Source organism: Lampris incognitus, chromosome 2 (assembly GCF_029633865.1).
Source record: "Lampris incognitus isolate fLamInc1 chromosome 2, fLamInc1.hap2, whole genome shotgun sequence".
NCBI classification, from domain to species: domain Eukaryota; kingdom Metazoa; phylum Chordata; class Actinopteri; order Lampriformes; family Lampridae; genus Lampris; species Lampris incognitus.
Genome location: NC_079212.1, coordinates 13,797,427 through 13,820,147, shown reverse-complemented (window position 1 = coordinate 13,820,147; position 22,721 = coordinate 13,797,427). Strand labels below are relative to the sequence as shown.

At 51.6% G+C, this 22,721-nt stretch overlaps 1 protein-coding gene across 1 annotated transcript in view; it reads right to left on the bottom strand.

The window, feature by feature from the left end:
- Window positions 1-14,539, bottom strand: part of LOC130108397 (sodium/potassium-transporting ATPase subunit beta-1-interacting protein 4-like) — a 29,809-nt gene extending 15,270 nt beyond the window's left edge. The window contains exon 1 of the mRNA XM_056275309.1: window positions 14,280-14,539. Within this exon, the coding sequence (XP_056131284.1) occupies window positions 14,280-14,333 (54 nt within the window). The 5' untranslated portion in view covers window positions 14,334-14,539. The remainder of the gene's footprint in view (window positions 1-14,279) is intronic.
- Between the last annotated feature and the right edge of the window lie 8,182 nt (window positions 14,540-22,721).

The following is a 22,721-nucleotide window of genomic DNA, read 5'->3' as shown; positions in this document are numbered from 1 at the left end:
TTGCGTGTCGCGTTGCGAGTGACGCAAAAGACACTTTGGGGAAATCCGATTTGGTTCGCCAGAGCGCCCGGACTGACTGAGACGCATATGTGGGAATGAAATCTTGGTTCATCGCATTTCAAACTACCTCCAAATGTGGTTTAGATCTGATTTGCAAAAATTGCATTTCATGTGGGGTTTTTTTTTTCTCGTCTCTTTCTGCTGTCCAGATTTCTAGAATCATCTGGGTATGCTTGGGCTGGCAGTTTGAACGAGGCCCAGTGTCCTTGTGACCCTAAACTTAACGACTCCCTTTCTGCGTTCACGGACACTCAGTCAAGATTCTTCCTGAACCACAGAGGTCATGTAGTATTCATCTACATCTGTATCACTCATGCTGTGTTTTCACTGACTCGGGTGATGGATTGTTTTAACTGAACATATACAAACACAGATTTCCTCCGGGTGCTCCGGTTTCCTCCTACAGTCCAAAGACATGTAGGTCAGGTGACTTGTCCCTAGGTGTGAATGCGTGTGTGTGTGTGTGTGGGGGGGGCGCTGTGATGGCCTGGCGGCCTGTCCAGGGGGTCTCCCCACCTGCTGCCCAGTGACTGCTGGGATAGGCTCCAGCATCCCCGCGACCCTGAGAGCGGGATAAGCGGTTTGGATAACGGATGGATGGATGTACAAAACACTCATTAACCAGCGGGGCCGAGCCTGATCAAACGATAATCTGACAGGTGACTTGTTAAAGACACCTCAATCACCAGGCGTCCTGAGAGAAACCAAAGCAAAAGCTCCACTATCAAGCCATTAGACTCGGTCTATACTTAACATAAACGGAGACCGAGATAGAGACACAAACCATGAGTCAGAGAGTGGCATTTTACAGTAACAGGTTTTGCCCTGGCTTGTCTTTTACTCTGTGACTCCCAGTAGGTGGTAAAGTATTTCTCAAAAACTTTTTCCAGTCCCAATTTTTCACCTCTCACCCGAGTAAAGCCATTAGACTGTGGTGTCTGCCTGGACCCTGTGTAACTAATAGTGTCTCAGTCAGGCTGTGTGTGTGTGTGTGTGTGTGTGTGTGTGTGTGTGTGATAGAGGGAGAGTCACTTCATGCACAGTAGTGGGATGGATAGATAGGCCACGGTGATGCCTGGCCTAGCAGCACTGGAGACATGGAGACATGACCGGGGTGTCCTAAAAACTACTGCATTGTCAGGAATTTAAAACACGATCTGCAAACACATGTGGGTTAGCATCTTTATTTCCTTGTTTAAGAGATAAACAAGGAGAGAAATGCCGAGGAGGCGCTAAAAGACGGAGACGGCGAGGCTGTTCCCCGAGTACTAAAGACCGAGAGCCCGTTTGAAGCATAGCCCCACTTTGTTGGAAGTTATAATATTTTAATCATGTTGTTGTGTTTTTTCATAACTCTTGAGCGCTAAAGGCATGCTAATCTCTCAGCCTGATCGGGTTTGCCGTGGACGTCACCGGGCATTTGCTTAGTAGCCCGGCTCTCTTGCGACAGACCCGTTATCCCGGCACTTCCGGTACTCATTTCAAGCGCGCTCACGTGCAATTCTCGTCGCGCGTCCTCCTTTTCCTACATTTACATCAGAGGGAAGGCCGGAGCAGGGTGTGCCAAGCCTCATGACTTTTTCACGACTTGTTTCATATATTTATGAGCATTTTGATTGGAGGGGGGGGGGTGCTGTCACCAAGTTAAGCATCGGGGGGGGGGGGTATGGTGTGTGTGTGTGTGCATGTGCACGTTGTGAGCATCCCACCACAGCGGCAGCGAGTCTGTTTGTTTTAGCCGTGGCTCATCTTATTCACAAATTCAACATTAAACCAGTGCCACGTCAGCCTCCATGTGACAGTCATCCTCACTGCTGTATCCTGGCTGCAGGAATGATAACAAACAACTGGATGGCTGGTGGTTAGTCAGCCGGGAAATGGTTTATAGCCCCTTAAGATAAAAACGCTTTCTGGTTCATACAGCAGAAATGCAAGTGCGCCTGCAGATCACTTCGCAGAAACCAACGAGCTGACGTGAAGAAGACAGAAAAAACACGGTTCAACAAAATATGACCCAAATTTCCACCCTGGCTCAGCCAACTCCCTTCCTCTCATCAGGTCTCGTATGGGCATCACTTGTGTAACTCCCTCCCCTCCCCTCACACTGTTTCTCTTCCTCTCTTTATCGCTCTTCCTCCACATTTCCAACGGTCAACTTTTTCTCTTTTTTTCCTCTCCTTCCTTCCAGTGGACATGTTTATCTGAAGCGGCAGCAATGTTTGAGTTACTAGAAGCTTATTCGGCTTCTGCTGCATCAGCTTAAACGCGCTCGAACGGGGAGCGCGGAGGAGACAGCGCCGGCACGGAGGAGTGACGTCAGTTTTCGCGTCCTTCCCCTGGTTCCCGCGTGTCTGCGGGCTTGTACGCCGCGTTGGCGTGCCATGTAACGTGAGATACTGCGCTGCTTTACATAAGGTGAAGCAACCCGACAACCATCCGGGGGTGGGAAGGGGGGACAGTCAGGAACTGGTGCGCGCGCGCACGCGTTACACCGACACAAAAGGCACCACGCAGACGAGCGCACGGGCGCACCCGGACACGCGCTGCTTTGATTTCTCCGAGGAGCCGACAGAACGAAACCGGGACGCGGGGAAATAGACGGATAAAAGCTACAAAAAGACGTGAGCGAAGGATGGAGGGGGGGGGAGGGAGGAGGGGGGGAGTGACAAAACAAGAGCACCTCAAACGAAAGCCTTCCTCCCTCGCTGGCTGGCTCTCCCCACGTCCCAGATCTCACACACAAACAGTTTTTTGGGGGTTTTTTTGTGGTTTTTTGCCCCAATTAACCAGGCAGCAATTTAGCGGCGACGGAGTCCAGAACAGCTGTCAGCAGTTTGCACCCTCACTACTCTCCTTCCCAGTTATCCCTGCTCCGTTCATCATAACGCCATCGCTCTCCTTTTTTTTTTTTGTTCGTGCACGAGAGAAGTGGGCGCTATGGCGCGTGCGCGTGGCTGTCATCAGACAGACTGATCAGACAACTTAATTAGCGACGCAACATCAGCGAAGTCATCAGATGCTTGTGAAACAGGGAATGAATGCTAAACTAAAAAAAAAAAAAAACAACAGTTAGGGGATTTGAGAGGGCTGAATATGCTTTGCAGCCATTCAGCTGGACGTGATCTGTCAGGATAGTCATTCGGGCTGAGGGGCTCCCGGAGCCATTTATTTGATGCCATCCTGTAACAAATGACACCGCCAGAACTGTTCGAACGGAACAAGAGAAATGGGTTTGCAAATAGCTCTAGTTTTATCTCCATTATAACTTAACACTGCAATGTCACTGATGTGGAACACACGCACTCACACGCACGCACACACGTGCATACACACAAACACGCGCGCACACAAACGCGCGCGCGCGCGCAAACAGGCAAGCGCTCGCACAAACCCGTGCACGTACGCATTTGCCTGCCCAAGGTTTTCGGTATAACCACATAATTAATGGTCTGTTAAATTGAAGACATTAAAATGGTGAGCAGTTGTAAAATGGCCACCGGGGACAAAAGAGGGAAAAAAACGGTGTTTTTCCAAAAGCATTAACATTAACGCGAACTAAAACACACAAGCCAGACACAAAGCCGAGGCGGCAAATCCCACCGTCCTTGACAGCAGGATGGCTGGCATCTCTTTCTCATCTCTCCCCCATTTAGCATGACCCCCCTGCCTAGAATAATAAAAAGGGACAGGACCCCTCACCTCACATCAATATGTCTGTGGTGCAACATCGGAGATCTCTATTGAACCCCTCAGCAGATATATAAATATATATTTATGTGTGTGTGTGTGTGTGGTTTTGTAGTTATAATGTTCTCTTTACTGCCCTGAAGCCCACTACTTCAAATTTGCATCATAAATTCCCTAGTCTCTTTTTGACAGGTTGAGCTTCCTGTCCAGCAGGCGCTTCGCCGTCTCATTGTGTACGTAAATGTTTCCGTGGTAACGGGGTAGAGAGAGTGCAAGAGAGATAGGGTAATAAGGAGAGAGAGGGCGAGGGTGGAGGAGGGGGTGGAGAATAAGAGATGCAGAAAGGGAAGGCTAAACATAGAGATCACAGGTCTCTGGGGGTCACACCCATAATTGGTCCAGAGCTATAGGTCTAGCCTCCACCCATCCCCCTTCCCCTCGCTGTTTTTCTCCACCTCTCCATCTCCATTTCCCCTTGATCTCCAGAGGTTTTTGGCCCCAGTGATAAATCAGGTGGCAATCAATAATTCAAACATATTCAAACCTGGCCTTTCAACCGGGGGACAGAAAAGGGAGCAGACAGGGGAAGGATGGAGCAAGTGGGGGGGGGGGGGAATAACATAAAAAAAAGAAAATTATGCAAAGCCTTGTTCTGCTTGAACCAAGACACTAACAGGGGAGGAGATCGTCATTAAGCATTCGAGCAGTACTGTTCATCCATGATTACCCATGATGCATTTGGCACCCAGGTGAGATGATGGCATACTGGCATCCAGGAGGGAGCTACAAAAGTATTTGGGCTGTGAGTGTGAATTTATTACACAGTCAGTCACCTTGTCCTGTGACCTACAGTCTCTCTCTCCCTCTCCCTCCCTCCCTCCCTCCCTCTCTCTCCCCCCCCCCCTCTCGCTCTCTCTCTGTCTCTCTCTCTCTGTCTCTCTCTCTCTGTCTCTCTCTCTCTCTCTCTCTCTCTCTCTCTCTCTCTCTCTCTCTCTCTCTCTCTGGTGGCTGTGTTGTATGTGCCCCCTATGAGAGTGGGTGTGGTTCGTGCAGCTAAGGGCAGACAGAGGGCCTGTCAGGATGCACTTTTCTGTGGATGAAGGCTGCTCAGGCATGGCAATCAACGCAGCCTGGTTCAAGCGAACAAGCAACGAACACCGGGGGTCCGTCTGACAACAGGAACATGCTGCTTACACACACACACACACACACACACACACACACACACACACACACATCTAATTATGGTGACTCACTTGACCTTCGTACACCGAGGTAAAAGTGAGTGCGTGCCAGGGCATGAGGGGAGATAAGACCCCCATATGAAACAGCACCTCAGCTCGTATGGCTCGCACCATATTCAGCCCTTCAACCGTCTTTTTAAGGAAAGGACTTTGAAAACCGGTCACTTCTGTGAAGAAAAGGGAAACGAGAGTCAGACGAAGGATGACAAAGAACTAAAAGGAGGGGCGGCGTTTTACTTCCATCTTCTCGCCTCCCTGTGAGGATAGGCCTCGCTCATGAGATGTGTGAAAGCACGGCTCTCCAATGACTCACGAAGGAGGAAGAAAGAAACTCTCACAGGGTTACTGCTGACTGCACCCTCTAAAGAAAAAAGGAAAAAAAAAGAAAAAAAGAGGGATGTTGTTTTCCCGCAGCACTGCCATAGGGACGTCAAGCACAAACCACCCGGCTCCATAAAATGCCAACAATCTACCCCGAGCTGCTGAGCCGAGTTGTTGCATCTCCAATCTGCTTCCTTAATAATGGAGCGTAGCGGCTACGGGTGCAGGCCTCATCTCTGGATAGAGAGCAGAGTCCTGCACACCCGATGCTGTCTGTCTCTGCAGGTGGATAGTGAGCAGAGTCCCGCACACCCGATGCTGTCTGTCTCTGCAGGTGGCTAGTGAGCAGAGTCCTGCACACCCGATGCTGTCTGTCTCTGCAGGTGGCTAGTGAGCAGAGTCCCGCACACCCGATGCTGTCTGTCTCTGCAGGTGGATAGTGAGCAGAGTCCCGCACACCCGATGCTGTCTGTCTCTGCAGGTGGCTAGTGAGCAGAGTCCCGCACACCCGATGCTGTCTGTCTCTGCAGGTGGCTAGTGAGCAGAGTCCTGCACACCCGATGCTGTCTGTCTCTGCAGGTGGATAGTGAGCAGAGTCCTGCACACCCGATGCTGTCTGTCTCTGCAGGTGGCTAGTGAGCAGAGTCCTGCACACCCGATGCTGTCTGTCTCTGCAGGTGGATAGTGAGCAGAGTCCCGCACACCCGATGCTGTCTGTCTCTGCAGGTGGATAGTGAGCAGAGTCCCGCACACCCGATGCTGTCTGTCTCTGCAGGTGGCTAGTGAGCAGAGTCCCGCACACCCGATGCTGTCTGTCTCTGCAGGTGGCTAGTGAGCAGAGTCCTGCACACCCGATGCTGTCTGTCTCTGCAGGTGGATAGTGAGCAGAGTCCTGCACACCCGATGCTGTCTGTCTCTGCAGGTGGCTAGTGAGCAGAGTCCTGCACACCCGATGCTGTCTGTCTCTGCAGGTGGATAGTGAGCAGAGTCCTGCACACCCGATGCTGTCTGTCTCTTCAGGTGGCTAGTGAGCAGAGTCCTGCACACCCGATGCTGTCTGTCTCTGCAGGTGGATAGTGAGCAGAGTCCCGCACACCCGATGCTGTCTGTCTCTTCAGGTGGATAGTGAGCAGAGTCCCGCACACCCGATGCTGTCTGTCTCTGCAGGTGGCTAGTGAGCAGAGTCCCGCACACCCGATGCTGTCTGTCTCTGCAGGTGGCTAGTGAGCAGAGTCCCGCACACCCGATGCTGTCTGTCTCTGCAGGTGGATAGTGAGCAGAGTCCCGCACACCCGATGCTGTCTGTCTCTTCAGGTGGATAGTGAGCAGAGTCCCGCACACCCGATGCTGTCTGTCTCTGCAGGTGGCTAGTGAGCAGAGTCCCGCACACCCGATGCTGTCTGTCTCTGCAGGTGGCTAGTGAGCAGAGTCCCGCACACCCGATGCTGTCTGTCTCTGCAGGTGGATAGTGAGCAGAGTCCCGCACACCCGATGCTGTCTGTCTCTGCAGGTGGCTAGTGAGCAGAGTCCCGCACACCCGATGCTGTCTGTCTCTGCAGGTGGCTAGTGAGCAGAGTCCCGCACACCCGATGCTGTCTGTCTCTGCAGGTGGATAGTGAGCAGAGTCCTGCACACCCGATGCTGTCTGTCTCTGCAGGTGGATAGTGAGCAGAGTCCTGCACACCCGATGCTGTCTGTCTCTGCAGGTGGATAGTGAGCAGAGTCCCGCACACCCGATGCTGTCTGTCTCTGCAGGTGGATAGTGAGCAGAGTCCCGCACACCCGATGCTGTCTGTCTCTGCAGGTGGATAGTGAGCAGAGTCCCGCACACCCGATGCTGTCTGTCTCTGCAGGTGGATAGTGAGCAGAGTCCCGCACACCCGATGCTGTCTGTCTCTGCAGGTGGCTAGTGAGCAGAGTCCCGCACACCCGATGCTGTCTGTCTCTGCAGGTGGCTAGTGAGCAGAGTCCCGCACACCCGATGCTGTCTGTCTCTGCAGGGGTCACAGTTTGAACTGTTTTGCTCTCGGTTTTGAAAGCCACTTTATTTTGTCATTGTAGGTTACAGTGGAATGTGTTCTCTGCACTTGACCCATCCTATTGTATAGCAGCAGTGGGCAGCTGCAGCACCCGGGGACCAACTCCTGTTCTTCTTTCCCCTGCCTTGCTCAGGGGCACAGACAGGAGTATTAACCCTAACATGCGAGTCTTTTTGATGGTGGGAGGAAACCCACGCAGACACGGGGAGAACATGCAAACTCAACACAGAAAGGACCTGGGACGGCCTGGGGTTCGAACCCGGGACCTTCTTGCTGCGAGGCAACAGTGCTGTGGTCAGAACTGGTAGTTTTTGTCATGCAGATGTCTTTCCTGTTCAGCTTAGCCGTGTCGGTCTTCGTGATTTTTACTCATCTGAGGGTATTTAAGCCGGTCTTCCGATGTCCTCGGCCTGTTCCTCCGCCGAACCGTCTGGTTCTGTATGCTGATCTGGTGAGCGCCTTTAATTAGATCTCGTTTACACTGCCAGTTCTTTTGAGCTGATGTCTCTGATCCTGGTCCTCGCCCTGGTTTTCAAGCAGCCGCTTCGTGTTCACCTTCTACTTCCGAGTCTGCGTCTGGGTCTGGGTCTGGGTCTGACTTGGGAAACGCAACAGCGGGGCTCGTTCGGATAGCGATGCTATATTTGTGCCGCCATCTGTACAAGGTAATGCATTTTTTGGAGAGAAACAAATAGGGGGGAGGCGGGGGGATGGGGGGGGGGGTTATGTTCCTGTCAGCACCGATATTAGTTGCAGGCCCGAGAGACTTTATGAAAACTTAATACCGGGCGCACAGAGGGGAGGTGATGGGAGAGACGGAGAGATAAAAGAGTGGGGAGCATTCACTATGTTCCCTCCATCCTATCTCCTCCATCAACCTGGCAGACCCAAGGAAATGCAGTTCATTATCATTGATCACACTTGCCTACATGCACGCACACACACACACACATACAATATGCATGCGCGTGTGTGCAAACACAAACAGATGTAAAGGCAGACATTAACGCACACACCTATCCACACCAAACGGTACACACACACACAACAGAGCTGTGCAGCAATTGTGAGACATTTTTTGCATAAACTACTTTCATATTTCAGTTGTGACTAGTTCTTGATATATCGCCCCATTGTGTTGACAAGGTAGAACAGGGTGAGAAAGTTAAAACACACACACACACACACGCGTGCGTGCTATCACACACTTGTGTATGCAGAAGGGTGAGGAAAGCGTGTCTGCTTGGATAGATATCCAGCATCCCAAGGCTAATGAATATTCAACAGCGAATTTGAACGTTAGTCCTCCCAGAAACAGAGCGAATTAGTAACAAGGGCAGAAGAAGAAAAAAAAGAAGCCGCCTAAACCCTTTGTAATGTGAGGAAGATGACATCATGCCAAGGGCGGAAGTCTCTTGTAGGGAGATAATGCTCTTTAGGGGTGAGGCGGTGCGCTGTCTGTTGTCAAAACTTTCTTGGGAGCACTCTGGCTGAACCCTGCGCCCTCCTTTAAAGCCTCCGCAACAAAGAGAAGATGTTCTCTTGAAACGCAGCTTTAAATGCTTTGTCATCAGAAGAGGAGGAGGAGAGGGCGTCAAGATTCACGATGTTGCAACAGCACACGCACACGCACACACACACACACACGCACACACACACACACATGCAAACAATGAAGCACACACATACTAAGTCACTACGGGTGGCGTAACCTTTACTTGCAGGGGCTCATGAGGAAATGCCATGGTTCAGCGGCTCCGCCTCCTCCTAATTACTCCACCGCGCCTGCAGGTGATTATTGCTGGGGATTATATTTCATTGGAGCAACAGCGAAGCCATTGGCCAGCACTCGAACCATCGCCTGGGCACAGAAGAAGCCATCCTCCTTGGCGAGCTGAGATGCTTTATGCTTGGGCGTCCGGGTAGCGTAGCGGTCTATTCTGTTGCCTGCCAACACGGGGCTCGCCGGTTCGAATCCCCGCGTTACCTCCGGCTTGGTCGGACGTCCCATGCAGATACAACTGGCCGTGTCTGCGGGTGGGAAGCCGGATGAGGGTATGTGTCCTTGTCGCTGCACTAGCGCCTCATCTGGTCGGTCGGTTGGGGCGCCTGTTCGGGGCATGGCCGGATTAACCCACCAGGAGGCCCCAGGGCACGCGCGTCCATTGCCCCCCCCCCCCCCCGTCCCGTCAGATAAGCTACGCAAACAATACTAAACATTGTTAAATGTAAATCTAATGCAAATACCCGACACGGTAGCCGACGCCAAGCCAATCTGCATGGGATTCGGATGGGATTCGGATGGCGACTACAAAGTACAACACAATTTTGAATCACAAAACCACCGGAGATGAGAAGAGCAGCTCTCGGCATCGCAAACATATTGCGAAGCCTTCTTCCCACTTGGGCCCTGCATCGCGACGCAGAGTTGGAACAAATATCCCTTGTAGGTTATGATTGGGGATCCCTGCTATACGCGAACACAACACCCCTAACCTTTTGGGGCCCTTCGTGGTCCGGGGCCCCGGGGCACTCGCCCAGCATGCCCGGCCCGTAATCCAGCCTTGGTTCGGGGGAGGGGGAGCTGGGGGGAATAGCGTGATCTTCCCACGCGCTACGTCCCCCTGGCGAAACTCCTCACTGTCAGGTGAAAAGAAGCGGCTGGCGACTCCACGTGTATGGGAGGAGGCATGTGGTAGTCTGCAGCCCTCCCCGGATCGGCAGAGGGGGTGGAGCAGCGGCTCGGAAGAGTGGGGTAATTGGCCAGATACGATTGGGGAGAAAAAGGGGGGAAATTAAAAAAAAGAAGAAGAAGATTCTTTACAGTTCTTGTATTCTGTGATAGGATGACTACACTTCCAACCCGTCTCTCCTTCGTCGCTCATCTGCTGTACTGTCGTTTTTCTTTCATTCACACAGAACAGGACCCCCCCCCCCATTCTCCAAGGCTCCAGTCTTTTTACCCCAACAACAGACCCTCTAACCATTAACTCACAATTCATAATGCATAATTGTGTGTGTGTGTGTTAATGACACCATCCATCCATCCATCCATTATCCAAGCCGCTTATCCTGCTCTCAGGGTCGCGGGGATGCTGGAGCCTATCCCAGCAGTCACTGGGCGGCAGGCAGGGAGACACCCTGGACAGGCCGCCAGGCCATCACAGGTCTGACACATTCACACCTAGGGACAACTTAGTACGGCCGAGTCACCTGACCTACACGTCTTTGGACCTTGGGAGGAAACCGGAGTGCCCGGAGGAAACCCACACAGACACGGGGACAACATGCAAACTCCACACAGAGGATGACCCGGGACGACCCCCAAGGTTGGACTACCTCGGGGTTCGAACCCAGGACCTTCTTGCTGTGAGGCAAGTGTGCTGTGAGGTGTGTGTGTGTGTTAATAACTCGTTACGGCCAAAAAGTTTCGGTTCCCAACCAATCACTCACAGACAAACCACCGTGACCAACCAAGAGGCCTCCCCTCCCTCAGTAGCCCGCTGACCATGAGTATCACCAGTAGCTGCATTCACAACAGACTCCCGCCTGGGGGCCTATCTCTGACACTTGCCATGTGTCTGAACCCAGCCCCAAATCTGACCAATCAGCTTGCTTCCACATTAGGTCACCTTTCGGTCATACCCACAAGTGCTCCATCTTGGTCAACCAGTTTCTGCGGGTTGAAACGAATGATTAGACTGACGGGGGCTCCTTGCCAGCCCTAGCCGGTCTCTGGGGTTCATCAGCGCGCTGACAAACAGACGGCATTACTGTCTGGAACACTCAGGCTACGCAGGGAAGAGGGAGCAGAGCCTCTCTCGATCGATACGGTCTCATTATCTCTTGCCTTCCGTCCCAGGAAGACGGGTCCCACCACGCGGCCCGCTGATGAGGAAAGCGCACCGCAATTCAATTAGGGACGGCCAAGATGCCAGGAGGGGTTTGATCAAAGCACTTTGCCTGGCTAATTAGCACACAGAGCGCTTCGCCGGGTTTATTTTTACTTCTGAGGGGCGGCTTATGTTGTTTTGTTAATGGCAGCTTGGCCCTGTAATGGACCGGCGAGAAACTTGGCTCCCTATCAATACACCCGCTTCAGCCAAGGCCGCCTATAGGGGGTCCCTCTCCCGAAGTGGGTCTGCATGTAGACACACACACACACACACACACACACACACACACACACACACACACACACAACCTGATGACCCACAGAAGGGTCACGGGGAGTTTAGTGTAACCCCACTTAACTACTTCACAGGTTAAACTCATAATACAAGTGTTTGCATGTGTGCATGCATGTGTGCACATGTGCATGTGTGCGTGCATGCATGTGTGTGTTTATGTATGTGTTCTGGTGGACAGGAAGTGTCAGGTCAACCAGTAATAGCGCCTTGGGAAAATAAAGACATTTCCAGGAGTCTTCGGGGACTCTTTAGGTAGCCCACTGACAGCTTTATACACCTCTTAACAAATGGCCTCCATCCTTCTCTCTAATGAGGCAAAAAGGTCCAAAGACTTGGGAGGGGAAACAGGTGTGTCCCTCAAGGTGGGTACATAAAGGTGTGTGTGTGTGTGTGTGTGTGTGTGTGTGTGTGTGTGTGTGTGTGTGTGTGTGTGTGCGGTGCACGTAGCTGCCTGCCCGCAGCGGTGTGTTTGTCTGTGTGATCAGACGGCATGCCCAGATTCAGAGTGAGGAGTAAGCCTGGAGGTGTTACAGCCAAACCAGTGCGGCGGCACAGGGAGGCGCCCTACGTGGTGTCCACGCTTCCCTGTACCTGCATGGCGGACGCTCAACACCGAGGCCTGAAAGCCAAACAGGTGTTGCACACACACATGCACAAATCGGCTCTTTGCGAGGGGTCAGAGGTGAGACGGGGGAGGACAAGAGGAAACGGGGAAACAATACAGGTTTGGAGGACGGAGGGAGGTCGAGGAGAGGCTTTTACTCCCCCCCCCCCATGCATGACTTCCATTTTTAGTCACGCATGATTTCACGCAAATCCGGTTTTCTCACCTCTTAAAATCTCGAGATTTTGCAATTGTGGCAGTCTGCACCTACCCAAAGACCCAATTCAGACCGGAACCAGAATCCATTAACTCCATTCGTCAGGGATCGAGCTATCTTAGATAAGAGTCAAAAGTTTTCACAAAAAAAAAACACACCGAGTATGTGTCAGTCTACCGCGACTGTAATCATCCCAAGTCACTGTTGCTAGTCGCGCAGCATCCTCGGCGGCTGCATCGTGTGGCCATGACGACAGCGCCGTGCAGATGTGACGGAGAGCAAGACCGGCGACCAGAAACAATTGCAGGAATTCGGTGTTTGGATTTGCCCATCAACAGCATGGCGAAAAGGATCAGGGGAGGACAGCCATTTCCTCAGAGGCCCACAGCGAGTTTGCTGTGTGTGTGTGTGTGTGCGTACCAGGTTTTTCCATCCTAATGGGGACATTTGGTCCCCATTAGGATGGAAAAACCTGTAACCACATACTTTGTGGGGACATTTTATGATGGGCCCCCATGAGGACAAGGGTCTGTTTTAGGGTTAGGACTTGGATTTAGGGTTAAGGTTAGGCATGTAGTAATGAAGGTTAGGGTTAAGGGCTAGGGAATGGAAGTAGTCAACGAGGGGTCCCCACGAGTCAACGAGGGGTCCCCACGAGCACAGGGAGACATTGTGTGTGTGTGTGTGTGACTAACATTTTGCCAGACACCAGCCGAGACAACCCCCGGAGGCTTCCCCCGTGTTAACTGTTGTTAAGGGCAACTCTCATCCATTTTCCCCCGTTGCAGGTGCGTCCCCCTCACGCATGACGCAACACACATCAGCCCCGTCCCGTTTGACTCTCCGTCCAAGGGAGGTTTTAGCGCCGCCTCGGCTGTTGACGAGGCTGCCACGGTGCCAGGAAGCTCGGCGTTAATGCCGCCATAAATAACACTTGTCACACCCCGCCAGGTAAACTCCGGAGATAGCGGAAGAGGTTGGCCCGTGAAACCCCGAGATGAGACTATGGGGGGGGGTGAGGGGGGGGGCGTTAGCTGGCGCTGCATGGCTGCCATCAGTAAAATGTCATCGCTCTCACCTCAGCGAGCAGCGGCTGAAACGCGTCTACCTCCAGCAGTAATGGCCCCGCCGCATGCACCCTGCTCCCGCGGATCGGCGGTTTTACGACGTGACCAAGATTGCTCAAGATAACACATAAATCTTGGCGTCAGGAAAGTAATTTATGCAGCACACTTCAGCCTCAAGATGTTTTGCCATTAGGCTGCGGTCAAGTAGGTGGGGAGCGACAGACAGACAAGGATGGGCGCTGACCCCCCGCGGTCACGTGACCGTTCACACGGTGACGCGCCGTAATACGGTGATTGGCGGGTCGCGATTAAAACGATTCAGACGTAAATGGGTGAAGGCTGCTTCGTCACGCGTGTTGGAGACGAGGCACCGACAAACGCCACCTTGTAGTCCCCTCACCCTGTCCGCCGCCGCCGGGCGTCTGCAGGCTGGGACAGGTTGACAGCGGGGCAGGAAAGACATGCTGACATCTCACTGTTAAGACCCCCCCCCCCTACACCACCACCACCACCGTCACCATATGCCGTCTCTTAGCGGCGCGGCTCAGGCGGAGGAAAGAAAATACAAAACCCACCCCACGTGGAAGTTACACAAAACACACCGTCCAGAAAACCGGCTCGTGTTTCCTGTCTCTATCCCCACGCGTTTTCTGCAGAAGAAGAAAAGAAAAACATCTGGAAAAGTAAGTCCGGCGTCAGCGAGTAAGCCCGGTAAACTGTTGAGATCGCACAGAACTACGCGTCCATTTGTTTTTGTTTTTGTTTTTTGCTTCCTTTTGTGCAGACGCGCGGAACAAACTGACCTCGGGTCAGAAACGCGGCTGCGGTGTGAAAGTGCGGCTCAACTCACCAGCTGTAAAGTGCAGAGGAAGATCAGCGTGCATCGTCCGCTGCAACAGCCCATTGTGTCGGTCGGTAAAACAGGACGGGAACAGGGGCAGAACGAGAAAGCACTTTGCCACGGGTCGACTCCTCAGCTCTCGGTCCGACGAGGAGGCTCAGCCTAAGTCCGGAAAGAAAGCCGCAAACCCCAGAGTGCCATTCTTTTGTTTCTGCCGCTGATCCGATGGGCAACTGAACGGGAATGGTTTGGTTGTTGTCTTGATGACTCGCTGGTTCCAAGTGTGTGTGTGTGTGTGTGTGTGTGTGTGTGTGTACGCTCGGGGGAGGCACGTCAAAGGGGAAGGGAGTGTGTGTGTGTGTGGGGGGGGGGGCGGGGGGGTCAGACACTCAAAAGGAGGGTAGACGACGAGGATTGATGGCGTCAGCTGGTCTGGTTCGCTAGTCTACGTTTTACCGTCATCGATACACGTTGACACCGACGACTCCAAAAACGTTCCGATTGAAGCAACAATTGAATCGTCCGGGTGGCTGAATGGTTCTGATTCATTCCACTAATTAGTCTACGGTGGGTGATGTCTAACGCGCGCGCGCAAAAAATAAGCTCGCCGTTTGTTATGAATTGGCGAGGATTATGATTTGTTGTTTTCTGTTAATGATCAGAATTAGTATTATACTCCATGAAATCGACTTTCAATAAGAGCTGGTGATGGAGTGTTGGCGCCATCTTGCGGCTGACCGATTAACTACATTGTCAAATGTAAAACCGTACTTGCCGGAGCTTGATACCGTCATTTAAAGCTCCCCATTAGCTCAATATAAATGCATATGAGCATTTGATCACCTAGTTATATTGTCACTGTGCAAATGTGAAATATCGTTTAATTTGTTATACAGTGATTTGTAATTTGTTGGGCATTGTTCCAACACCCCTTGAATCACTTCTCATTACATCGTTGCATTCAATATTCAAAAGAAGATCTGCCCTCCCTGACTGTCTGCAACTGTCTCTTTCATGCACAACTTTCATTATTGCTCAAGGCCTCCCTTTTCTCACACCCTTTTCCTCCATCCATTGGGCCTTATTCATACCTACAAATTTGTTCTTACACACCCATGGGATTTTTTTTTAGCTCTGATATGTGTCTCAGAGAACAGAGTAGCACCAGGGTCACCCTGAATTCAGAGACCGATTGGCTAACACCGACTTCTCTGCAGGCCTTGGTGATGGCTCGTTGCAAGATGTTAGAGGGAAAGAATCTCAAATAACCATCAGGCTTTGCTGCTCAATGTCAGGCAATCTTGCGAGCGAAAAAAAAAAATTCCATGGGTGTGCAAGAACAAATTTGTACGTACGAACGACTGATGAATGAGGCCCCATTTGCCCAGACTTCCTCCCTTTTTTTCTCCTCCAAACCTTTTGTTTGGATTTCGATTCGCCTTCTGGGTCTAGCTCCTTATGATTTATAATAGAATAGATCTTAAAAGCAACTCTTTCAGCCATGCACAGCTCTCTCTCTCCTTCTCTCCCTCTCTCTCTGAGTGGAGGCAGGTTCAGCCTCTCCTCGCCAGCATGATAAATCTTTTACATGTCTGCACGCCGAGTGGAGGAACACTTCACATCTGATTACATCACACACTCCTCCACGCTGCTCTGCAGAAGCGCTGCTCCACTCGGCCGTCCCGTCCCACGCCGCTCGGCCCAGCTGTGCCCAGGCCGGGCCTGCCTGCCTGCCTGCCTGCTGTCTCTGGGCTCCTCCCGCTCTAAAAATAAACTGGCTGTATTTTGGGATGCAGGTGAGAGACAAAGTTGTGCTTTTTTAGTGGGGAGGAGGTATTTTTCTTTCATTCAACTGTGAGGTTTTGCAGCCTAAAAAGGAAACCTGATGCTCAGGTGTTGCAAAGTATATATATATGTATATATAGATAGATAGATAGAGAGAGAGAGTACAGTATATTACAGATGTTTTACCAGCACATGAAATCCAGCACTACTACGTCACTGCTGAAAGCAGACATCAGTGATAGCAATGTGCTTTTGCATGAAATCATCCGTTCAAAAGTATATCTCTTTTTAGGGCAAGTTTCTGAATGTGTGCCCTCAAAATTTGTGCTTTCGAAAAACGTGTGTGTGTGTGTGTGTGTGTGTGTGTGTGTGAGAGAGAGAGAGAGAGCAAGAGAGAGAGACTCGGGGCAGAGAGCCCAGGCTTGAATAAGGTCACTGTCATAGTCCTATTAGAAGCCTTAATGGAGGTTCACCATGTGTTCCCATTTAGCCCGGGCTCTCCTTTAACACCTCAATATCACCCCATTGTGTACATGGTGCGCGTGTGTGTTTACGTGTGTGTGTGTGTGTCCGTGAGTGTGTGCGCGTGTGCACGAGTGCGGGACAGGGTTCTCGCCGTGTCCAGGCTGCCCTCGGACCCTCGGGGACTTTTGTTCTCCAGAAAGACTCTAACGTGAAGTGACAGGGCGGCCAGTGGCGCGCTGCTCTGAGGAGACCTGTATTGTGAAGGAGACCCAAGAATCTGTCTCATGGTGGACAGCAGCACAAAGAGACCTCAAAAGGAGAGAGGGGGGGGTGTTCTGGGGGGGGGGTTTCTCCCCCTCTAAAAGCATCTCAGTCTCTCCTTTTTTTCCTCATTTTTGCTCCCCGTCTCTCTCTCTCTCTCTCACACAGCACAGCAGCTCTCCCTCCCTCCCTCCCTCCCTCTCTCTCCTTTTCATTCTCATTCACAGGCGTGCCAGTGTACGCATTCACATACACTCAATAGGAGTGTCTTATAAACGCTGGAATCTGGGGCATCATCGCCTGTGTCTGACGCCACAGAAAACTCCAGAACAAACGAGCAAACGAGGTTGTTTTCCTGTCATAGCCGGACTGCCCACGCTCACAGCATCCCTCTGATGAGAGGAGTCAGCCCACCACAGGCACAGGGGCGGTGGAAGCGAGCCGTCCATGCAGCTCCTTTGAATCATGAGTACCTGGCACCTGCGTGGCTGCAACTGACAGTAAACCATCAGGCAAACCTGTCTGGATATCACCTGTGAGCTGCCCGGTCCTTACAGGCAGAAAGGTGGTTTATTGCCTCGGTGACTATATCCTTTTTACAATAAATAGGAATGACATGAAATAACACAGGGACTCATGCACAATACGACAGGCAACTGACATGTACATCGCTGTTCGCGGCCTACATAGCGGAAAGCGAGACACCCAATCGGCTGTACAACACGCATATGAACGCTTTCTTTATTTAGTCCCTTGCTCATAAAACTTTTAAGGTGATGCGTGCACCCCGGTAGGTGGCAGAGACTCGTCTGGTGCCTATCCATCCACCATCCCACAACGAGGAACGTCCCGCACCCAATGGAGGAGGAGGAGGAGGGGGGGGGGATAATACTGAGGCTATTATGGGGAATATGTGAATAATTTATTCTCGGATTATGAATTTGAGAAAGAAATATCGGCTCGTTTCCGAACGAACGCGTTGGTTCTTTCTAAGGCCGTCCACCGGGGGGCGCTCGCCGGCGACGCCAGTTTTCACTTGAATGGGGGCTGCCTGGCTCCGTCACATGGTGCCGCTTTTAACCGCTGGAGCAGGACGAGGGAGAGTGAGAGCGCGAGGAGGCGAGCGCGTCCGCGTCCTCTGAAGAAAAAAAAGAAAGAGGAGTCTTGTCAGTTGTTGTGGTGCTGCTCCGGCGCAGGAGGAGACCGACGGCGGGTAAACCTGGACCCGAAAAACACGCCTGCCTGCAGCTTGCATGACGCACGGGTTTCTCCCTTCCTCCCCCCCTCTCCCCCCCATCTTGTGACGAGGCGAGATCTTTGCGAAGAAACGATGGTGAGGATCGAGGCGCGCTGCCCCAAGAGAACTCATCTGAGGAGCTGGCTGTGAGAGACCGGCATGCCGCTCCTGCAGCGCGTCGGAGGGGCTGAGTGAGTATACCTTACAGCTGACGATGATGATGATGATGATGATGATGAGTGCGGGGTTTATATCATTTTTCAAAGAAAGAAACAAAAAAACAAAAAAGGAAACCCCCCGACGGCGTGCGCCATGTTTCCTGCTGTGGGGTATTTGGGGCCGAGTCCACCTGTCTGATCAATCATTCATGGGCTTCTCGATCGCCAAGTGCAGCAGAAATCAGCAGTTGGTCAGTGATGTAATGAGCCGTGCTGTTTGGGGAACCGTGCACTCTGCCCATACACTCCAACTTCGTGCACGCACAGCCAAAAAAAAGAAGAAGAGGAGGAAGAAGAAAACCCTGTTTTTACAGTGCAACAAAGGAGAGGGTTGATTTTAGGGGGTCCCCTTTAAAGTTTCCGATTAGTGTGAACATGTGTTGCGCTCTGTGCCCGCTGGGCGTGTTGTGGAGGTAATTAATGAAGGCCTCGTTAGGAGCGCTCGCTGCCAGAGGTGCTCATCGTTCATCCGCTGATGGCCGACAGGGCGTGGGAGCCTTGAACGTGACGGCGGGGGAAAGGCAGCGGGGTCGGTTCGTTATGGGATCGTAGCTGGTGAACTGGTGGCTCTGTGATCCGTAAGACGAGAACCGGACCTTTAACTCCCCTCGCGGAACCGTGACACGCTACATGATGACCGGCGCACAAGTTTGTGAGGGGGCGTACTGGTGGCTGGCTGGCTGGCTGGCTCACCTGCACGGCAGGCCCGGTTCAGACAGGCTCCCTGTGGTGCTGAGCGCGTGGGTGTGGGTGGGAGAGCATGACTTCCACGGCAGGCCCGCTGCACGCAGATGAATGGAATCCACTTACCATGCAGCAGCTAGGGCTCCTACCCCCGGTGTGTGTGTGTGGGAGAGTGTCGTCATGTTGTGTGTGTGTGTGTGTGTGTGTGTGTGTGTGTGTGTGTGTGAGAGAGAGAGACTTTTTAGACTTTTTAAAAAAAAAAAACTTTAATACATTGTCACACATTTACAGCAGCTTTGAACCAAAGACTCACAGAAATAACATCTGAAAAAGTCACTAAAAATTAATTCATCATTCATCACCGAACAAATGACATCATTATACTACTGATTTACACAGAGAGAGAGAGAGAGAGAGAGAATATGGAAGGTTGTGAGTGTGTTTTGTTGTGTGTGTGTGTGTGTGTGTGTGTGTGTGTACCATGTTTATCTATCCTAATGGGGACCAAATGTCCCCATAAGTATAGAAAAACCAGAAACCACCTAACTTGCCATTTTATGGGGCCCCACAAGTAAAAGGGTCTATTTTGGGGTTCGGACTTGGTTTTAGGGTTAAGGTTGGAATTAGGGTTAGGTTAAGGTTAGGGTAAAGGGTTAGGGTTAGAATTAGGGTTAGGTTAAGGTTAGGGTAAGGGTTAGGTTAAGGGTTAGAATTAGGGTTAGGTTAAGGTTAGGGTAAGGGTTAGGTTAAGGTTAGGGTAAGGGTTAGGGTAAGGGTTAGGTTAAGGTGGGAATTAGGGTTAGGGTAAGGTTAGGGTAAGGGTTAGGTTAAGGTTAGGGTAAGGGTTAGGGTAAGGGTTAGGTTAAGGTTGGAATTAGGGTTAGGGTAAGGGTTAGGGCTAAGCATGTAGTTTGCATGGTTAAGGTTAGGGTTAAGGCCTAGGAAATGAATGTAGTCAATGAGGGGGCCCCACAAGTATAGTTTTGTGAGTATGTGTGTGTGTGTGTGTCTGTGTGTGTGTGAGAGAGTATTTCACCTCATTAAACTCATTGTGTTGACTTAAGCAGGAGGGTCACCCCTGGGGCCCGTCCTCCTGCCTTATTGTGGAGTGATGCCCAGAGTCATCACATAGAGCTCCCTGTGATCATAGAGGTGCTGGCGCTTGTTCGGCGAGCGTTCCCCCTCAGCGCGCTCAGTCCATTACAACTCCAACACGCTGCAGTCACGTGTCTGGCGTACTTCCTGTCAAGAATGTAACAATCACGTGTTACGCAATCACTGGCAGGAAGGTGCCCCGAGATCCCATTTCCCACTGGTTGCGAGTGCATTTCTGTCAACAAAAAAGTACCTAAAGCTACAATCCTGACGATTTACATGCGAACCAATGGCGCTTCGGTACTTCCTGTTCCTGGTGTATTTAAGTAACAAGAGCTAGCACTCCGATTTCAAACTTACGAACGCTTTTGTAGTTGCTGATGTTTCTGGTTTCCGGTGGGCACGACCTTCCCCGGAGAGAAACGACTCGGAGCCTTTTCTGTCTCCAGCATCGCGGCCACGTGTGGAGCAATGAGGCCGAGAGCATGCGGTCTGAACAAGGCCCCGAGTTGTTGCGGCAAATAATAATGATAACAATGGATCTTCAGGATCGCAGCTTTTACTCTTCTAACTCAGCGGGCACGGCTGCGGATTTATGGTAGAAATCCAACTCCGGTTCGAATCCCCGGTGATTTTGCTCACAGCTCGCCCGCGCACACCCCTCGCAGTAGACGTTCTCTCCGTTGTGCCGCAGACTGACAAGACGCCCTCCCTTACGGCGCTACGCTGCACGTCAGCTGAGGCCTTTTCGATGCTTCCTCGCTGTAGGTGCTAAACGTCGAGCCTGCCGAACTGCAGCCACGAGCCAATCAACACCTAGCGGCAGCGGCAGGCCCCTGTGCAGGGTGACGGAGCAGTTAGCTAGCTGGCCCTCGCCAGGCAGGGAACAAGTCCTCCTGCTGCTGATTCACCCAAGGCGACAGTACTGGAGCACTCCCTCCCTCCCGCCCTCCCATCATCCATCCCTCCCTCCTCCCTCCCTCCCATCATCCATCCCTCCCTCCTCTCTCCCTCCCATCATCCCGTTCCATTCCACCTCCATCTCACAGAGATGAAAACACTCTCTAGGGTTCACTCGCACACCTGCACCACGTCCTCCGCACTCTCTCTCTCTCTCTCTATATCACTCTCTGTCTTCCTCTGTCTCTCTCGCTCTCTGTCTCTCGTTGTCTCTCTGTCTCTCTCTCACACACACACACAAACACACACACACACAGTGGATACACAGGTCTCTCTCTGTCTCGCTGTCGGTCTCGGTCTCTCTCTGTCTCTGTCTCCCTCGCTCTGTCTCTCGCTCTCTCACACACAAACACACACAAACACAATGGATACACAGGTCTCTGTCTCTCTCTGTCTCTCTCGCTCTGTCTCTCGTTGTCTCTCTGTCTCTCTCGCTCTGTCTCTCGTCACTTTTCTCATCCTGTTGCCTTTCTCTGTCAGCAATGATAGCACATACAAAAGCACACACATGCACAAATACGTAAACACACACATCTCTCTCTCACACACACACACACACACACACACACACACACACACACACACACACACACACACACACACACACACCGCAGACGCCTAAGGGAGAGTGATATTGACTGTTTTTTATATGGCCTGTGTATTTATATGGTTTTAAGCACTCTCTTAATGCCACCAAAAATGTGTTTTCAGGTTTAGGGATCAGGGAGTCGATTATCCGTGAACCTCCAGTGTGTGTTTGCCCTAGTAATTTTGTGTGTGTGTGTGTGTGTGTGTGTGTGTGTGTGTGTGTGTGTGTGTGTGTGTGTGTGTGTGTGTGTGTGTGTGTGTGTGTGTGTGTGTGTGTGTGTGTGTGTGTGTGTGTGTGTGTAATAGCTTGTGGTATCAGAGGCCAAATATCGGCCAGTCAGCCAGACAGCTGTGCCTTGGTGTGGCGTTCAGGACTCAGCCTGGCCTGCCACCCAGCATTAGTGCCACAGATCCATGACCAAAGGGCCCCGGACCGCAAAACTCACTGTCTGCATAAATCACTCTCAATTATTAATGCCACACATAGGGCAACAAGGGGCATCCTAGAGGCCAAGGGGAGGGGACCAGGGAACGGGGAGGAACACTGAAAAGGGCAAGAAAGAAAGAAAGAAAGAAAGAAAGAAAGAAAGAAAGAAAGAAAGAAAGAAAGAAAGAAAGAAAGAAAGAAAGAAAGAAAGAAAGAAAGAAAGAAAGAAAGAAAAAGAAATGACACTTCAACTGAGTTGGATGGGATTGGGTAGAATTAGCCGGGGATGAAATGAGGAGCAAGAAGTCTGAGAGTGGACGAGTGGGTGAGAGCGGGCATTGTGGAAAAGGAGGAGGGGGGGGGAAGCTGAGCTGAGCGTGTACAACTGCGCCCTCGTGGAATGAACGGCACGCCTCCTTTTAACTTCTGCGTCCGCTTGGAAACCAAACATCGACAACCGGTCCCGGAATATCAACAGATAAATGATCGCCGTAGCAACCAAGCCGCAGTAAAGACAACAGCGTTGTCAATTTGTCCTTAAGCGTCCGTTGAACTGCAGTTAATCGGCGTCACGTGTGAAGCAGGGCTATTCAAAGACTCTAACAGCTCGACGTGCAGTCTAGCTCCTCTGTTTTCATACGGCTGCAGACGACAACGTGAAATTCCCCCCAGTTATCACCCCCCCCACATCCCCCATACAGACTCTCATTCACAAACAGATTTATGAACTC